Consider the following 18,968-nt stretch of genomic DNA (forward strand, 5'->3'; position numbering starts at 1 on the left):
AATCCTGATTAACAACGTGAACTTGTGATGAGAGACGAGAGATTAGCTGTTCCCAGAAGCACCGGGAGGTTGGAGACAGAACGAGCAATTCTTATTTTTGGAAATCTATCCACCTCTCAGTTTGATTTCCAAATGGTACATGATGTCTTTTTAAGTTCAGGATGAAGTGCAGGATTTGTGTTTTGAGTCGTACATGTGAGAAAAGTTCAAATAATAAGTAAAAGCCCGTGTCTTATTAGATGTCTGTGTCTGTGTTCCAGGGTAACAGAGTTGATGGGTTACACTCCCGAGGATCTGCTGGGTCGTTCCATCTACGACTTCTACCACGCCTTGGACTCAGACAGTGTCACCAAGAGTCATCAAAACTGTAAGTACATGCTCGGACCTTAAAAAAGACTTTGAACGCCTCAAACATCAAATATGAAGCAAAACAAGCCACGGTGATTCAGCTATGAACACAATCTGCACGTGTAGTTAGCCTTTAGCTAAGATCTAAGCCTGCGTGTCCTCAGATTTTGCTCGTAGCAGTAAGCGATTGGTTCAAAAACCTGATGAAATATGGAGCAACTCTTAAACAATAATTAGAGCCTTTCTGCATGGTTGCCAGTATTGGCAGCCATCTTGAAATGGCACATTCGAGGCACTTAATAATAATAATAATAATAATAATAATGGATTGGATTTATATAGCGCTTTTCAAGGCACCCAAAGCGCTTTACAATGCCACTATTCATTCACTCTCGCATTCACACACTGGTGGAGGCAAGCTACGATTGTAGCCACAGCTGCCCTGGGGCAGACTGACAGAAGCGAGGCTGCCATATCGCACCATCGGCCCCTCTGGCCAACACCAGTAGGCGGTAGGGTAAAGTGTCTTGCCCAAGGACACAACGACCAGGACAGAGAGCCTGGGGATCGAACCGGCGACCTTCCGGTTACAGATGCACTTCCCAACCCCCTGAGCCATGGTCACCCAAACTTACTTTGAAGGATTCCCTAAATGAACTCTAATTTTAGTGATCAGGATGTAAAAACTGCATAATCACTAGCCAGATCAGCTAAACGCTTCAAGCTTGTAGTCAGCTGGTAATACAGCCTAAGGTTTGAGTGACGATATTGGGGGTTTTTCTTGTCAGACATTTTTGTTTCATTAAATTTTATTTTTATTTTCTTTATTTATGTTTTAGGTAGACAAATACATTTATCCTTGTTTAGACATATGTGGATGTCTGTGTGTATGTAAAGAGCAGCAACATGGTATTAAGATGTCTGTTATTAAATTAGGTGCATCCACTGATGGCCTGATGAGGTTTGCACATCTGATGCCACAAACACAGTGGACAGGGGACCAGGTGGCCTCTATTACAATCTAATAAGTGTGTGTGTGTGTGTGTGTGTGTGTGTGTGTGTGTGTGTGTGTGTGTGTGTGTGTGTGTGTGTGTGCGCGCGAGCGCGGACAAGGCTCTGAAGTGTCATGGCTATTCTCTTCACTGACAGTACTGTATCATTAGAGGCTTTGACAGTGCACGAGGGAAAGTGGTAATTTAGTTCCTTAAAACCACCCCTGCAACATAATGGGTGTGTGTGTCTGTGTGTACACAGCAAAAAATGCTCTTGTTACAAAGAGGATTATGCTTTTCTTTTTCTTTTTTTCCCTCCTGGCATATCTGGGCCAACACTAATCCTGATATTTTCTTTGAAAAGTAAAACTGTACTTTCCAAAAAGTTGATTCGCTACATCCAGATGACCAGAATCAACTTTCCTTACTTGGATGATTGAGTATGCATCAAGACACAAAACTGTACCTAATTTGATATTTTACTTTTCACAGAAAATAATATTTTCATCCAAAACTTTCATCATTTAAAAAGATGTCAAGCAGAAACTTAAAGAAGCAGTACAACCCAAATACTTCCCCCTGTAGCCTGTAGTGGTGTGTTTCAGTCTAGATTGTAATGGTGTGAGTTTCAGAGCTGTACAAGTCTTTGCTGCCTGTTTCATTAAACTAAAAGCACTCTCCCTGTCTTACCATGAAGTAAAAAATAAAATAAACCAACAACTTTTTCCACACTCAATTAGTCCAAAATCATAAAGACAAATTGTGGTTTTACAATTTTCTCCATTCACTAGTCAGATAAAACATGCCGCTAGCTAACATTACCCTCAATAGAGACTGGATGACATTAATGCATACAGCCAAGCACGAGCCTCTCATCACAGTTGGGTCTTTCTCCACAATCATGCAGTTTATAGGTGTAGTTTAACTGAATGAAAATAGTTTATGGGGGAAACTGCTTACAATTAAAGATCGATTTATTTTGTGCAATTTTAAATGCAAATTTTTAAATTCTGTTTTTGATACTTCAATAACCATAAGAAGTATAGAATATGACTGTCATATTTTAGTATTAAAGAGAACATGGACAATATTTCCGAAAATGGTAATTCACACTGAAACGGTCTGGATGGATTAAAAAACACCGCAGGCCCAAAGTAATAATATCTAAAAGCATCTGGGGTAATAAGTGCATTCTTTTTAAATAAAAAAACAAAAAACAAAGTAACTCACATTCACAAAAGTCAAATTATTATGACTTTTTAAATCAAAGACTTACTTTGAAAGGTTGGCTCAAAAAACAAAAAAACAATAGGCTTAAAAAACAGACCCATTGTGCTTGAAACAGAAATATTTCAGCACATATTGGGATTGTTTGATACCAAGTTGTCTTTTGAAGTTTTGCACTTCCAAAGTTGACCTTTTAGACATGTTCTTTTGGTCTCGCTGCACTTTAATTTTGCATGTCAACAAAAACCAAAAAAGTGACTTGAAAGAGGATTGTAGTCCTCGGGTTTTTGTTTAGTGTGCTGCATGTGAATTTTTTTTCTTTTAGCCATGTTCTCTTTCCACTGATCTTAAGTCATCTGCATCCGCAGCCCTTAGCTGTCTGACATTTGCCAAGATAAAGGACTCTCTATCCATCTGAACGTCTCACAAACACAGACGAGCCGCTCTCACGGCCAACGTGACCAGCCTGTCGATCAGCACATGCTAACAGTGTTCTCTGCTACATGCAGTGTTGTCCCCTCCAAGCTTTCTCAACAGTCTTACTTGCGCGCACACACACACACACACACACACACACACACAGGGAGTCACTGGCCTTATGTACGCTTTGTGACCATTCCTACGCCTTTCCCACGCCAGTGCTGAACTTTGGACTGTAGCCAGAACATTTCCTTCTCGAGTCAAAGTCAAACATCCCGCCTTGTCCCGCTTACAAATATTTGCTTGATTTTTAAAGGATTATGCAAATATTTAACAAATAATTAGCCAATCTGGACTTTAAACACCTAAATAAAAACAAAGTATAAAAATCCACCACATACAGTTGTGGTCAAGATTTTACAGGCACTCCAAATGGGCATGAATTTAATACTTTCTTTGATCTGTTCTCTTCCTAGAATAGATCTTTTAATAACCTTAAAAAGCAAAAATTGACTTTATTTGGATTTCCTCTAATACACACATGGTCAAAAGTACACATGCAAGCTCCAATATATACATAAACTCACATAAATCTTTTAATAAGTAGTACTGAAGGTTTACACAGTCTTCTAATTTGACTGGCCTGAGGCTTATGAACTTTACTACTGATGTGACCTTTGATTGGAAAGTTGCAACACAGAAGATTAAACAGTCCATCTGTCACTGACATCGACAGACTGAAAAGAACTGTCAGTTTATTTTCTCTTTGGTTTTGTTTCCTCATCAGAAGATTACTCACTGGGTTATACAACAATGTGAACGCGTCACAATTTTACGCATGAACAACAAAAACTCAACAAGTACTCTCAGTGAGTAATTTCTGAGTAATAAGGAAGAACACTGATTACATTGGCCCTGTTTAAAGCAGTCCTGTACGCTTGAGGACAGTAGCTGAAATCAAATTCAGCGCAGTTTTATTTAGTGCCAGTCAACAGTCATCTCATGGCATTTTAAATCGTTATGTAAAGACTCTAATAAAAATGACAACAAAAGGTGAACATGGAGAAATGACTTAATAAAACCCTGACCAGTAAAAGATGGAGACTTTTAAAACTAAAGACATGTAATGTTCCAGATCCTGACATTATTGTTTCAGTGTCATTCACTTTCGAGTCAAATCAGTGTGCCACTTTTGAAGAATAAAGGAAGTATGCTCACAGTTTCAGGAAAATTTTTTATATCTGCTTTAAACTTGCAAGCAATAACGCCAATGTTATTCATAGCTTCTTTTTTGTTTCTTCTTCTCTTCCTTATGCAGTGTGTACCAAGGGTCAGGCAGTAAGCGGTCAGTATCGTATGCTGGCTAAGAACGGGGGTTACGTCTGGGTAGAAACCCAGGGAACTGTCATTTATAACAGCCGCAACTCTCAGCCGCAGTGCATCGTGTGCATCAACTATGTCCTCAGGTAAGAGTCTTCATTTTTAATCCAAGTTTCCCTCAATTAAATGCCATCTTTGCCTGGATTTAATCATAAAATATTCAGATTTCTATATCTCAAAGTTCAAATTTGCTGTGTTTTCTCCAATCCGTAGTGACATTGAGGAGAAGTCGATGATTTTGTCCCTGGGGCAGACGGAGTCCCTGTTCAAGCCACCACACATGAGCAGCTTCTTCAGTCCTGGAGTGGGCATGAGCGGAGAGCCTGGAGATGCCCTCTTCAGTAAATTCAAAGAGGAGCCGGAAGATCTCGCTCAGCTTGCTCCAACACCTGGAGACACGATCGTTTCCCTCGACTTCAGTCAGTATTTACTTCTGTAAAACTGTGTCTGTTATGGTCATAGTATTCTTCCACCTTACTTTGGCAAAAACAATATAGCAGAAACAACTTTTTAATACAGTTTCCTTTTGTCTTTTTTAAAAAATTGGCTCAAATTTGTGATTCTTTTTCGCAGGTCGTGTTCAGTTTGAAGAGCCCCAGCAGCCAGCATACTCCCAGGTGTCTGTTTCAGCCATGGCCCCTCCGGGACCACCGTCCTGGGCCAGTGAGAGCCACAAGTCTGCCTCCAATGCCTCTGGACCCCCAACTGCAGCTCCAGGGGACGTGGGTAAAATGGCCGGTGGTTCGTTCACTGTGCAGCAGAATCCTCCATCGGGCAGCGCCACTCCGAGCCTCAGCAGCTGCTCCACGGTGAGGACAGCGCGACAGGGCACGACTGAGAGCCAGTTTGTGAAATTGAAAAGAGTAATTAGTTAGTGAGCGAGTGACTGGTTGGTTACACTTGTTCCATGGTTTATTCTTTCAGTGTGCGATGAGGTCACTAAAACTGGGCAGAGTGTGTGAGAATAACGGGGGTGGTTATTTGGATGGAATAGGCTCGTAGCAGTGAATAGTGCCTTTGTCAAAACTCATCTCTCTTGTTTCTCTTATGTATTAGTCCTTTTTGTCTGTGTTTATCATTTTCTTTCTCTCCACTTCTCTCATTCAAATCTAATTTCTTCCTTTTGTTCATCCTTCCCTCTGTCCTTCACCTCTGCAGCCCAGCAGCCCAGATGATTACTACAGCTCAGTGGAGAGTGACCTGAGGGTGGAGCTCACAGAGAAGCTGTTTGCTCTGGACACAAAGGGAGACAGTTCTGCAAACACTGAGGTGTGTGTGTGTGTGTGTGTGTGTGTGTGTGTGACCAAAGTTGTGTAGAGTTAGTGAATTTTATGTTAACTCAGACAAACAAAGAAAAAAGCCTGAATTAACCAGCTCAACATATGTATTCTGTATCATTAGCTTTTTAATTTACTGCTATAGTGTCTTTGACCTTTAGCTTATAAATCTGTGAGAAAAGCATCCAGGACATTTTCCATTTTATGTTAGTATTTCTTCAATTTAACGAGTACTGGATTAAACAAAACTATAAATCAGTGGTTTACATATTTGAGTGGCTGCTGATAAAATATTAGTGCTCTCAATGATGTTTTTATTATTGAGTTCCTAATGTAATCATCATAATCCTGTTAGTCTAAACTGAGTGGCAGTTTATGAACACTGCAGCATTATCTCAGCCACAAATACTCACATGTGTAAAGCAATAATTTATAGTTTTCACCAAATGCTTAAAAGGATCTCTTTTCTTAAATATTTGTGTTGAAAAAAACAAAACAAAAATTATTTCTGCTATCCAGAGGGACTTGAATGATTTGGACCTGGAGACTCTGGCTCCTTATATCCCTATGGATGGAGAGGACTTCCAGCTCAATCCCATTGTCACAGAGTCAGAGCCCCTGGAGGCAGCTCCAGCAGGATCCATGGGGAGCAACACCAGCCTGCCCCAAATTAACCAGACCACCCAGCAGAGTTTCAACAATGTGGCCAGCCTCTTACAGCCCCTGTCCACCTCCTCCCAATCCCCAGGCCACTACCAGCGTGCGACATCTTCATCCTGGGCTGGAGGGGAAAAGAGAGTCTCCAGCCAGGGGAATGCAGATCCCCATGGAAGGTCATACATGATGGGGCATCTGCACAATCCCCCATACCAGGCCCCGGCCAGCTCCCCGCTGTCCTCCATGGGTGGCAGTCAGAATCTGCAGTGGCCACCAGACCCGCTGTTGACTTACCAACAACAACCACGGCCCACCAAAGCCTGTCTGATGGACACGATGTTGGAAGAACGGCCATCCTGCAAGCAGAACATGCCACATGGCATGCAGAAACAGAGGTGACTTAACTATGAGTCTCTTATTTTAGTGCTCAAGGAAAATTTAACTTGATGCATATAACTGTGAAAATATAAGACTAAAAGGAATAAGGAATAAAAACCTTAACAACATGATTTAAATAAAAAAGGGTGTTGACCACCAAATTCTCTTTATTATTGCCGCAATTATTTATTATTAATATTATTTTTTTTCATCCACTTTGTGTATGCAGGTCCATCGACAACTTTGTACAAGCTTACAGAGACATGAGTCCAGCCAGAGTGGCCATGGCCAACAGTATGAAGCGCTCCTTCAGCCAGATGGCTGTGGTGAGTTCCTCCGACTCCTACCGTACAGCAAAAGTTCCACTGCAACTTAAAGTATTCAGTGTAACATAGTGCATTATTTTGAGGCATTAGTGTTCCACGCAAGGTTGCATGTTAGTTTCCAAACCACGATTTAAATTCTTGAGTTTGATAGTTTGCCTAAAAAAATATCTGCATGCACAATCTGCTAATCAATTGAGTATGACTGTTTCAGGGTGAAAGCAAGCTGCCAGAGTTCATATGGAAGAAGATAAGGAGTGACAGTTGCATGGATCGTTCCCTCTGTGCAGGATCACTGGCAGGTATGCTTGTGCAGCAAATGGATGGAAACCATGTTTTATCATCTCTTCCACGCATCAGCTGCACCTTTTTAACCTCTCGCTCTCTCCTCTCAGAGTCGGAGATGGCGAGAATGATGCCAGGGAACATGGCTCCATGTCTCAACTCGCTGCAACAACACAGGAAGTCACTGTACGCAGGAAATGGGATAAGTGGTCGAAATGAAAAAGGCTTTCCCCAAAAGAGCTGTGACTACAGAGAGTATAACATGCTGCCTTCTAACAAGTGTGAGGGTGAGCTGGAATTACTAACATTTACAGATTTTAGTCAGCTAATATCACTGTGTGGACAGTTAAAGCACTCATTTAGTCTTCTGTTTAATTTAAAGTACTTTTACGTTGCAGAATATATGACTCGGCCATTAACATCTTGCTCTGACTAAATCTACTCATGTCAAGTGGTCTTCTAATTCAAATAAACAAGTAAATCACTGACACACAGGGATTTTCTTTATTTCTGTCATTTTCTAGGCATAGCCAGTCGTTTGCTGGGGCCTTCATTTGAACCCTCCTTTCTGCCGGAGTTGACCCGCTATGACTGCGAGGTCAATGTCCCGCTGCAGGGCAACCTGCACCTCCTCCAGGGCTGTGACCTGCTGAGAGCCCTGGACCAGGCCACCTAGAGCCCCAGATTCAAACACCGACATAAACCTGGACTTACTCCCTGCCCTGAGCCTCAACCTGCAGCACGAGACTTAAGCCTTTCTTTACCTTTGTACCTCTAGGCCTTCTATGAGCCCTAAAGCTCAGCTAACTATAGAGAATGGTATTAATGGCCACATCCTGCCTTATTTAGCCTCACACTCTTTTCCCCATCCCTTTTTAAGTTCTCTGTGTAGACCAAGCTGAGTTATCAGGGTCAAGCCACATGCACCCCTTTCCCTGCCAAGCTCTTGACTCATATCAGATGCAGGTTGACCACCATTGAGCCAAACATCAAATGACCCGCATGTATAACAAACGATCACTGGTCAAAAAAAAAAGGTCAATGCTGCACATTTAATACATGACAATGGTCACACCATCACATTAATTAAGAGTTTTGACACTGGGATCTCACCGGGTTTGGTATAGATGCCAACAGGGTGGCAAAGCTATGTTTGAAAACACATCCTGAACTCGGGTCTCTGGTGTAAAGGGGTGTTAGTGGTGTGGAAGAAAACCTGCCTCAAAGGCCAGCTCTGCTCAAACATCTACAGCCACATCACCCTGACTACCAGCCGATTCCTGCTTAGGTTTAGCAAAGCGGGAATCTGTGAGCAGTGGGTCTCTGACCTACGTCCTGATATGGACTCTATGCAGCTCAGATCCCAGCCCTACTGCTCTTCTAGCTAAAGCATTTGGCTCAGAAGAGATGATATTATACTACCTACACATGAACAGAGACACGGTCTTCTTTCACATTTGCATGTTTTACCAGCAACTTGTAGACACAGCGCAGTTGAAGCTTCAAGCAAGAGTTGGGTATCATGAACTGTGGTAAATTGTAGCCATTTTAAAGATTTCTTAAGAATCCTTTACACTATTGTATTCTCATTACGGACACCCAAAGATGATTTCTTTTTAATCATAGTGGTGCAATATGCTGGACTGGAGTACTTTACAGTGCGGCCAGATGTAATGTTGTAACTTTGCGGTAATCTGTATTAATTTCATTTCCTCTATGCCCAAGACTTAAAATATACTCCAATTTAAGTATTATTCTAATCTTTAGAGAATTAAAGGTTGCTTTATTTGAAAGGCTATGACCAGAACCAGAACTGCCGAGCAGAATCGGAAGCAGTAAAAGTGATACCCAGCCTTGCTCAAGCCTTTTTCCACATATTCACATTCATCAGCCTGCCTCGTTTTGTCTGAATCCATCCCATAAATCACTGTAGCATATCTCTGCTGCTTTAGTAGATAAACTAGTAGCATTAGATCTGTATGTTTCAAATGACATATCATTATTGTAAATAGTCTTTTCTTCTTTTCCTGAATTGAGATATTGAAGCTTTTATGAAATTCCCCCAGTTTATTCAATCCAAACTGACCGGACACTTCACCACATTAACACTGCCTTTTTTTCTTCTTTAGTTCTTACTCAACGTTCTACATTCTCTTATTTTCTCTGTCTCTCACTCTCTCTCTGACACTGTAATAAACATATTGCAATATATGTAATCTGAACATTTAAGATTTAACATCTTCATCTTAAATCTGTCTAAACACGCTTTCCTCACTTTAGTGTCTCAGTCAGGTGTGTAGCTTGTGTGGATACAGGGTTATTTTCTTATTGTGCAATTATTTCATTGAGCTAAAACTTAGATTGTCAGTAACAAAGCTAGACTTTATGTACATAATCAATAGCCTGCACAAAGGAATGTGACATGCACACACTGTAAGAGTTCATATAATTAAATGTTATTAGCTAACACACATTTTATGCAATACAGGAAACCATAAAGACCAGACCAGTGGTGTGCACAGACTATGAGGGGACCAGGGACTGTTTGAAAAAGGGGGACACCTTTGTGTGGTGGTGGGGGTGTTTTGGTTTCGTTATTGTCCTGCACCTGTACTTGGGGAAGCTTTAAGAAAAAGTTTGCATGATTTGCTGAATCCTGTCGTGCCACGGTTTTACATTTAGTTTGAGACACTTATTGGTTTGAATTATGTACAGTACACAACAAAATTGTTAGCAGACAAGCTGTACAATCATTGTAGGAAGCACAGCTTGAAAAAATGTGGTTTGCAGAATGCTTAGAGAATGGTCAGGTGGTAAAGTATGTGAGATTTGTCACTGGTATGCTCTTTTAAGCCAACTGGAGAGCATTTGAGCCCAACACAGGGGGCACTTGGGCTAATCACAAGTGCCGTGGGAGGGATCAAAAGGGCACTTTAGCTGATCAGGTGGGCACTTGAGCTGTCTAGACGGGCAGCTGAGGGGTGTTTTTTGGGGGACCCAGTAGAGCCGAAATAGCGCTTAGCTTAAGCGGCTCTAGTAACCTCTGTTGCCCCTTGGTGTTTTATTAGGGCAAAAGATCATGATTGGATGTCGTCCCCCGCCCCGACCTCCTGTGCACACCGCTGCACATAACAGACAGGGTAAAGACGGCAGCGTTGACATGATCACTTACTCATTCAGACAATGCATATGTACATAGCAGCAGCCATGGTTTTAATGCAGTACAGCAGCCTGTGACATGACTTGAAAGTGGAGTTTATATAATTTTCTTAAAGATTAGGACAAGGCCAGTTTTTCTTTACTCACAAACCAAGTGGCTGCCAGTTACAGAAAGCTTTAAGGCTTTGATTATTACTTGCCATAAGAGCAGATTTTGAAACTAATTTTTCATCCAAACATTGTCAGTATGTCTTCAGTGAAATACAGTTTTTCTGTTCTTTCCTCTCAAAGTATTTTCTTAAGCTCAGTCTATATTTTTGAGGTAATTGTCTCTGTGTGGTGACCACTTTGAGCTTTGTACACATATGTTATGTATTTAAAACAGAACTAATGTTAAAGATGGTGTTTTTCGTGTTTGTGTCCTGGTACTTTGTCCTTACCTTACCCCCCCATAGATGCAGTTAGAGCCAGTCCCTCACAGTGCTGTTTCTTCTTGTGCTGTTTCTGTGTTGTGGTGGCATTTTTTTTTATTTTTTATTCTATCCTAAAATATCCATGGAATCTGTTGGCTGGCCAGTACTGTTGTTGTTCTTGCTTTAAAAATAACAAGAAAAAAAATCAGATAAAAAAACAACAACAACAACAAAACAAGAGGTAAATATCAGTTTTCTAAGTTTCACTTTTCAGATATGTAGCATTTTGAATATTGTAAGGAAGGTGAAGTTGCCACATTGTTAATCACATAGTTTTCCAGTTGCATATATAAAAGCAAAAGGTGCTTCATAGACATTGTATCATTGTCATTTGTAGAACTTTTATTACATCTCTTGGATCCACTAACACTGTATTTTGATGTTCTCCGCCTGATGTGCTCAACTTCTTTCAAGTTCATTTTAATCATTATGATGTGCCTTATGACTTTATGGTTGTCTCAACATACCGAGGTCACCCTTCAAGTGCACAGTTTGTTCCTTTAGATCTGTAGATGGCATACTGTAGGTCTGCGGGGGATGATTATCAAATGCAATCTTAACTTGACATTGCATCTTAAGTTAAAGGTAAATTCTTTTCTCCTGTTTGCTGCATGAATCTAAATTTGGATATGAAATTGAGATATTTTCTCGCAGCCAAGTAGAAGATATCAATCTAAAAATAAAACCCCCAAAAGTTTTTTTTTTTTTTTTTTTTAAAGAAATATAGATTATTGTTAAATACAAATTTGTCATGTGTTTTATAATATTTGGAGAAAACATTCACAGTTGGAATGATTTTGATGATAACTCTTCAGATTTTGCGCCACTGTAGCTTTCTTTCACTTATTCCTTAAATATACCCAAACCTAATAGAGCTTTTGGGATCTATTTCGATCCTAATTGATCAGCAGTGATGAGCCAGTCTCTTGGATTTGAGTAGAATCCCATTAGAACCAATCCTTCCTTTTGATAACAAATTAAGCTTTGTGTGAGGCTTATCAGATGACCTGTTTGCTAATGAGGCTGCTTGTGGGTTTTTAGAATTAGTTGGGTGGGGGAAAAAAGATTTGACTGTAATGTTAAGCTCTTATATTTTAATATATAGTGTCTCAACATGCTGCTTCAGTCAGCGCTCATGTGCCTATAAGGGTTTTCTGGTACTGAGTGGTGCTAAAGGTGTCTGTTACAAGCATAATTTTGTAAAATATCAAAAGATTATGTTGAAACTGTGCCAAAAAAGAGGAAGGGGACCGTCCTGATAACAATTAAAAAAAAAAAAATGCAGTAGGTAATTACACAATGAAAATGTGCAATTACTTCTAAATTAATTACCTCTAAATTTCCTCTAGTTAACCGCATATAATTAGGCCAAATCTGTCAGGAGGAAGAGTTTTAACAGTAAAATTGCAACCAAAACTTGATCAAAATTTGCAACAATCTCAAATAAGAGGAGATGTAAAGAAGTGAAGTTCAGTTGAAGGACAAATGAAATGACAGACTTCCTGTTCAGCCTGCCTACCTGCGCCATATTTCTCCACTTGCCAATTTGATAAATCACTTCTTTGTTTCTCCTCTCCTCTTCACTCCTTTCACTTTACCAAAATGTTTCTTTTCAACCCAAAAGAAGAGGCCATTTATACCCTTGATTAAATTGGAAGTTTTTCATATTTGGAGTAAAAAGAGGCTTCAATTAAATGCTAATGTTTGTAGGATTATGTACAGTGTTTGAAATATATAAAAATATAGAAACATTGGTTTCCAGAAAAGCACCTTACAGCATGTTTGAAGCATGTTATCGTTTTTTAATTGCAAATTTTATGTGCAATATAAACTAGTAAAGAATCTCAGTGGTAAGTGAAATATTACAAACCAAAGATGTATTTAGTGTGAGGAAATATGCACAGCGACAAAGAACAGCACCTCAGATGAGTTTAAATGACCTCATCAGATAAGAAAGAAACTGTGGTAATGCATGTGGAAAAAGTTGGCTACACGGAAGTTGATTTAAAAAGAAGGAAAAAAACTCCACTAGCTTTGGTCAGAAAATTAAAAGCTATTATGTTGTTAGCATTCAGCAGCTACCATGAAACTTGTTGAATGCCAAATAGGTGAAATGTATGTCCAGTGTTGAAATAAAACAACAACTAAGATATGTTGCAAAGTCGGAAATTAAAGGGGGTAAAAGCAAAAAACAAACAAACAAAAACTCCTTCCCTGAAGAAATGTCGAAGAGACACGAGCATTAGTGACGCTAACCCCAAAAAAAATCATTGGGTCTTTAGCTTTGTGTTTTAACTCTAGGAGGCTTATCACCAGTGCGCAACATACTGTGCTGCTTGAAGGGTAAAGTGACAAATCATTCAGGAGTTAATCCACTCACTCATCGCGCTTCCTCTTTAAAAAGATATCCGCATTTTATCTTTGGCTTGTGTAACAGGGTTTTTGTTTTTCCTTATGGGATCCATGTTAAGCTACTTGTATTCTGTTCTGTCAATGTCATACAATACCATTTTGATTTTTTTTTAAAAATATGCTTAAAATCTATGTTGATGATATTATTATTATTATTATTATTATGAATATTATTATTACAACAATGTGGGGAATGTAACCCAATAAGAAGTTTGTGTTTCTGCACTGATATCTTATTAAAGCATACTGATCTTACCCTTATTCATCAACTATATGTGTGTATGTTTTATTTGGAGATAGAGATAGTAATATACACGGAGTGCAGAATTATTAGGCAAATGAGTATTTTGTCCACATCATCCTCTTCATGCATGTTGTCTTACTCCAAGCTGTATAGGCTCGAAAGCCTACTACCAATTAAGCATATTAGGTGTAAAGTGTAAAGTGAGCTTGTTAGTCCCCATAGGGAAATAGTTCCTCTGCATTTAACCCATTCACCCAGTGAAGCAGTGGGCAGCCACCAGTGCAGCGCCCGGGGAGCAGTGTGTAGGGACGGTACCTTGCTCAGGGGTACCTCAGGGTAGCCGTTCAGTGGAGTTGAACCCCCGACCTTCCGATCATGGGGCCACCACTCTACCTACTGAGCTATCCCTGCCCCCAGGTGATGTGCATCTCTGTAATGAGAAGGGGTGTGGTCTAATGACATCAACACCCTATATCAGGTGTGCATAATTATTAGGCAACGTCCTTTCCTTTGGCAAAATGGGTCAAAAGAAGGACTTGACAGGCTCAGAAAAGTCAAAAATAGTGAGATATCTTGCAGAGGGATGCAGCAGTCTCAAAATTGCAAAGCTTCTAAAGCGTGATCATCGACCAATCAAGCGTTTCATTCAAAATAGTCAACAGGGTCGCAAGAAGCGTGTGGAAAAACCAAGGCACAAAATAACTGCCCATGAACTGAGAAAAGTCAAGCGTGCAGCTGCCAAGATGCCACTTGCCACCAGTTCGGCCATATTTCAGAGCTGCAACATCAGAACAGCAGAATTTAACATTAGTTTTATGACAACATAAAAGGATTTTTATGTCAAGAGGTACCTCATCTGAAATGTTAGTCTGGTCAAACAGGGATTTCAAACTTGAAATACCAATAGAGTTTGGTCCAGCTACTCCCACAAGGTAATCTGTGAGAAAGCATATGCTGTAGTCAACAGATATCATTTTCTTTTTGCATGCTGCAACCATCATCCATTTCAGTCTTCTAGGAGCTTTGTCTGGTTGTAGTTCTTTTTTCTCCTCCTCATCTGTTAATTAAATTGTTTTCTGACCTTCCTAACTGTTTCCGACCTGTCTTCCCAATGTGATGTTTAAGCAATATATGTATGGTCAGAAGGGGGTGAAATTTTCATTGCAGTTGTACGTGTAACATTGCATGTGATAATAAAAGGCTTGATTGGTTGATTATTCAACATGAGTTGACATTTACCTGACATTGTGAAGGAGTCACAGTTTCTGTAAGGGTGTAAGAACATAACATGTGGATTTGTTACACTTCTTTTTCACAAATTAATAACAATCAATAATTTTCATTCCATTATTTACAAGCTATCACACGATGTCCCAGGGACAACATCTACACGATGTCCCAGGGCAAATTCTACATGATGTCCCAGGGACAACATTTACACAATGTCCCAGGGACAACATTTACGCGATGTCCCTGGGACAACATTTACGCGATGTACCAGGACAAATTTGTAAATTTCTGGATTACTGTTAATCTCCATAGAATCAAGAACTCATGTCCAGTTTCACAGCTATGGACCAGTTAATTATGTTTCCAGGTGATAGTTTGATTCATAGATTCAGCACACAACCATAAGTCTAGGCCTTTTAGTCCAGATTCTCTTCACTTATGTTTGTAAAATGATCAGGGAAGCTACTGCAATTTTGCCTGACCCAACCCCCGGGCCACGAAACACCCAAAAAGTTGGGGAACGCTGGTCTAGAGAACACTGGTTAGCTAATGCTGTCGTCAAGTAGCCTATCGCTAGCAAACAAACAGCAAGCCAAGTGAGGAACATAGTGATGGGACGTTCTGTATCGAGGCTTCGGAGCGTGTGTCGAGTAATGGAGGGGGCGTTTCCGCGAAGCGCGTATCGAGGCTTGCTTCATTTATGGGAGGAGCTGAAAATGATGACGTCCGAAGCCTCGCTGCCCGGCTGTACCACGTGACTGGTTCATGAAGTGGTTCGAACTTTGCCGCGAGATATGACAGCGATATAAACCCCTCAGACTTCATTCAAAAATGTGGGTGTTTGATGGAGAGTTGCGGTTAGTGAGAGTTTGGAGACCGTTTGGAGGTTTATGAGAGTGAGGAAAGTCAGGAGAGAATGGAGCCAGCTAAGAAGAGGAGGATGTCCTCCCCTGTGTGGGAACATTTTGATCTTATTCCTCCCAACAAGGTATGTAAATTTCTACAGAAGATGTATTTTCATGATACTGATGGTGCAATACTTATTTATGTTGAGCTGTCTTGACTTTTGTACAAGGTGAAGTGTTTTCTATGTGCCAGGGAGCTGGGATATAACAACAACAACACCTTATCCATGCTTAGGCACTACAGAGCTTTGCATGAGAATAAGGGGGACACCGATTGTGGAGCAAGACCAGGTGAGCCATCAAATGCAATGATAATATAGGATGCAGTAATGTTACTAAATGATATAACAATATTATACAACTGTTATAAGTTACGTGTGTGATATTTATATTTGTGCTTTATCTTTATTGTCTTTCCTCAGGAGAACAATCTCAAATAGATGAAGACCTGGTCAGCATGGTGATTGAGGACTCCCAGCCATTTAGCATTGTGGAGGACAAAGGATTCAAAAGATTTGTTAAATCATTAAATCCTAGCTATGTTCTCCCCACTAAAAAGGTCATAAAAGCAGTGAAAATTTAGTTTTTACAGAATAAAATGTGAACAGGCAGGAGTGTGTAGCTGTCCATACCTCAACGTTACAAAAGCACAACCACTGTCCACACCCCAACCACACCTCACCTCACAGTAAATGATCATTTCCATTTCAAGCATTTCCAAATAATCATTTCCCATACTGCCACTATAAATATACACAGTATACTGCCATCACTACAATATACATGTTTTACACACTCCTTTTGTTGTTGACATTTACAGGCTGTGTGCAAAATGCCACACTCTTCAAATTCATGCCAGCTATTATTTTTACGTCCTGCTAGAGCAAATGAAGCTTCATGAAGCTTCGCGTTGGGGTGAACCAATTGGATGAAAAGCTTCAGTGCTTCATGGGGCTTCATCTGCCCATCACTAGAGGAACATATGTATAATGCTTACCGTTTATTAAAGGAAAGTATCCTAAATTGACTTCAAATTCGGCGGACAGGCGGCGGTTTTTCGCTTCTTCACTTGTATTTCGAAATAATCGAAGGCGGGTATTTCGAAGTCGCAAAGGAATGACGTCACAAGAAGGTGATTGGTCACTTGCAATGTTGAACCTGGAACAACATTAATTATGATGATGTGGGAACAATGCTGACACGAGGAAATCAGATCGTCCAAACCAGACAGTGATTGCCCAATCGTCTGTGGTCCACATTTGATATTCAGTCTCGGTTTCCTATGATCAGCTGCACCAGTATGGTCTTCTGCTGCTGCCATGTGTTTGCTATTATGCATTCAGGGATTCTTTTCTACACATCCTGGTAGCAGGAGGTGGTATTTCTGTTACTGTTGCCTTCCTATCTGTTTATAGCAATCTGGCCATTCTCTTCTGACATCAACAACATATTTTCACCCACAGAACTGCTGCTTACCGGATATTTTCTCCTTTTCAGACTGATCTCTGTAAATATTAAAGGTAGTTGTGCAGGAAATCACCTTCTCTGAAACTCAGGCCACTCTGTCTGGCACCAACATCCATGCCCCATTCAGAATCACTTAATTCAGCCTTCGTCCCCATTCTGATGGTTGGTTTGAATTTCAGCAGATCGTTTTGCCCAAATCGACATACCTAATTGCACTGAGTTTCTGCCATATGATTGGCTGGTTAGATATTTGCAGTTGAAGAGGTGTACCTAAAAAAAGTGACAAGCTTACATCTATAAATAGTTAACAGAAGCTGAAACCTAGTACGTGTGATATAGATAAGTTTGACATTCTTCACCAACTGAATCATCTTTTTTGTTTTTGTTGGAGTACATGATAAAAATGTGATCCCCCCCAGTTAAACATCTTTTTAGATAAAACCTACCTTTTCGATGTAATTATTTTTGATGTATTCTCTAGATATCTATCACATACCGGTTTTTACAAAACATTCAAACCACCATGACCTCAGCAAAAATAGACATGACAATATCCCTTACCCTTATCCCTTAACCACATCCTGCTAATGACTGTTAAAGCACTCCCTTACGCTGGTGTGGTTCAGAATGTCTGAGTCTGAAGCTTGGAGCACTGCTGCTGTGGGCTGACCTGTGGTGTCAAGTCAGATAACTGAGGATAACACATAGTTATGTCTGAATTTCTTTTTTTGAAGAATATTCCTTTTGACTGTCATAATGTTTGAAAAGTAATAGAAATCAGAACTGTCCTAAATTAAAAAAAAAAAAAAAAAAAAAAACCAAACAAATCATATGCTATTCAACTGTATCATAAGGACAGTGCAGGCAAATGGCTTTTTCCTGTAGACAGAGAACTGTCTATATGTGTCCCCCTCCTTGGCACAACAAGCTGCTCTCATTTTCATGCCCCACCCTACCTCACTTTTTTAATATATTCACTTCTCATTAGTACATGGGGATCTGCCCGGCCCAGTAGACGCTGCCAGTCCCCTCTGAGGCCTTCCCCAAACCACAGCCTCAACTCATGCTCAAGCCATCTGCCATTGTCCACTAGAAATGCTGTCAAACCTAAAATGAGGATGTGGTCCCAGCTAGTGAAAACCATCTCAAATGTATTTAACGGTTCAAAAATATGACATGTCACAGAGGTACATGTGGCACAGCTTTGCTGAACTTCAACCTGACATATTTAAACATCATCCTCTCAGATCAGTTGAAAGATTATAATGTGGAATTAATGTTCACTTCATCTAAAAACAAGTAAAGCTCCAAAACTATAAATAATGGTGTGTTTTGCACATTAAAACTGCATTGTAAATACCCACCACATTAAATAAAGTTGCTTACATTCCACGTCTGGTTGACAGCCAGCTGTGTCACATTTTTCAAAGCTGGTGTACTTTTATCATGTAGTGTACTCATCCTTGTTAAAATGTTACTGTGGCAGGCGGGACTGTTTACCAGATGATTTGAGTTCGCACAAGCCTGCTGGAGCGGGGGGGCTAGTAGGAGGAGTTGGCCGTCCGACTGCGGTCTGGGGTGTGGGGCCTCCCTGCTGCTGCGGAGTCGGGGTGGTCTGCCTCTCCCCACCACAGGGAAAAGGGTAACACCACCTGGGTCTGGGTGCAATTCCCCCCTCCAGGGGCAAGGGTACCTAGACCCGGTTTGTAGAGTACGCTTGGGGAGTGTGATTGTGTGTACAGCGTCTCTTTATGTCTGTCTCCACGTTGGTTGAGTGTGGAGTGAGTGCAT

General features: G+C 40.5%; 1 protein-coding gene and 1 long non-coding RNA gene across 2 annotated transcripts in view; one reads left to right on the top strand and one right to left on the bottom strand.

The window, feature by feature from the left end:
• epas1b (endothelial PAS domain protein 1b) overlaps nt 1-13,592 on the top strand; it is a 48,366-nt gene extending 34,774 nt beyond the window's left edge. Inside the window, exons 7-16 of the mRNA XM_004553535.6 lie at nt 261-367; nt 4,306-4,453; nt 4,581-4,786; nt 4,941-5,176; nt 5,526-5,636; nt 6,164-6,696; nt 6,909-7,005; nt 7,217-7,304; nt 7,398-7,574; nt 7,812-13,592. Coding sequence (XP_004553592.1) covers nt 261-367; nt 4,306-4,453; nt 4,581-4,786; nt 4,941-5,176; nt 5,526-5,636; nt 6,164-6,696; nt 6,909-7,005; nt 7,217-7,304; nt 7,398-7,574; nt 7,812-7,963 — 1,855 coding nt within the window. The 3' untranslated portion in view covers nt 7,964-13,592. The remainder of the gene's footprint in view (nt 1-260; nt 368-4,305; nt 4,454-4,580; nt 4,787-4,940; nt 5,177-5,525; nt 5,637-6,163; nt 6,697-6,908; nt 7,006-7,216; nt 7,305-7,397; nt 7,575-7,811) is intronic.
• Nucleotides 13,593-14,375: 783 nt separating this feature from the next.
• LOC106674711 (uncharacterized) lies at nt 14,376-16,925 on the bottom strand. The gene is made up of 3 exons (XR_001341611.4): nt 16,708-16,925; nt 14,815-14,840; nt 14,376-14,512 (listed from the first exon to the last, which is right to left on the bottom strand). It is a non-coding gene; the product is annotated as an uncharacterized LOC106674711 (long non-coding RNA).
• Nucleotides 16,926-18,968: the final 2,043 nt, after the last annotated feature.

Source organism: Maylandia zebra, linkage group LG13 (genome assembly GCF_041146795.1).
Source record: "Maylandia zebra isolate NMK-2024a linkage group LG13, Mzebra_GT3a, whole genome shotgun sequence".
Taxonomy (NCBI): domain Eukaryota; kingdom Metazoa; phylum Chordata; class Actinopteri; order Cichliformes; family Cichlidae; genus Maylandia; species Maylandia zebra.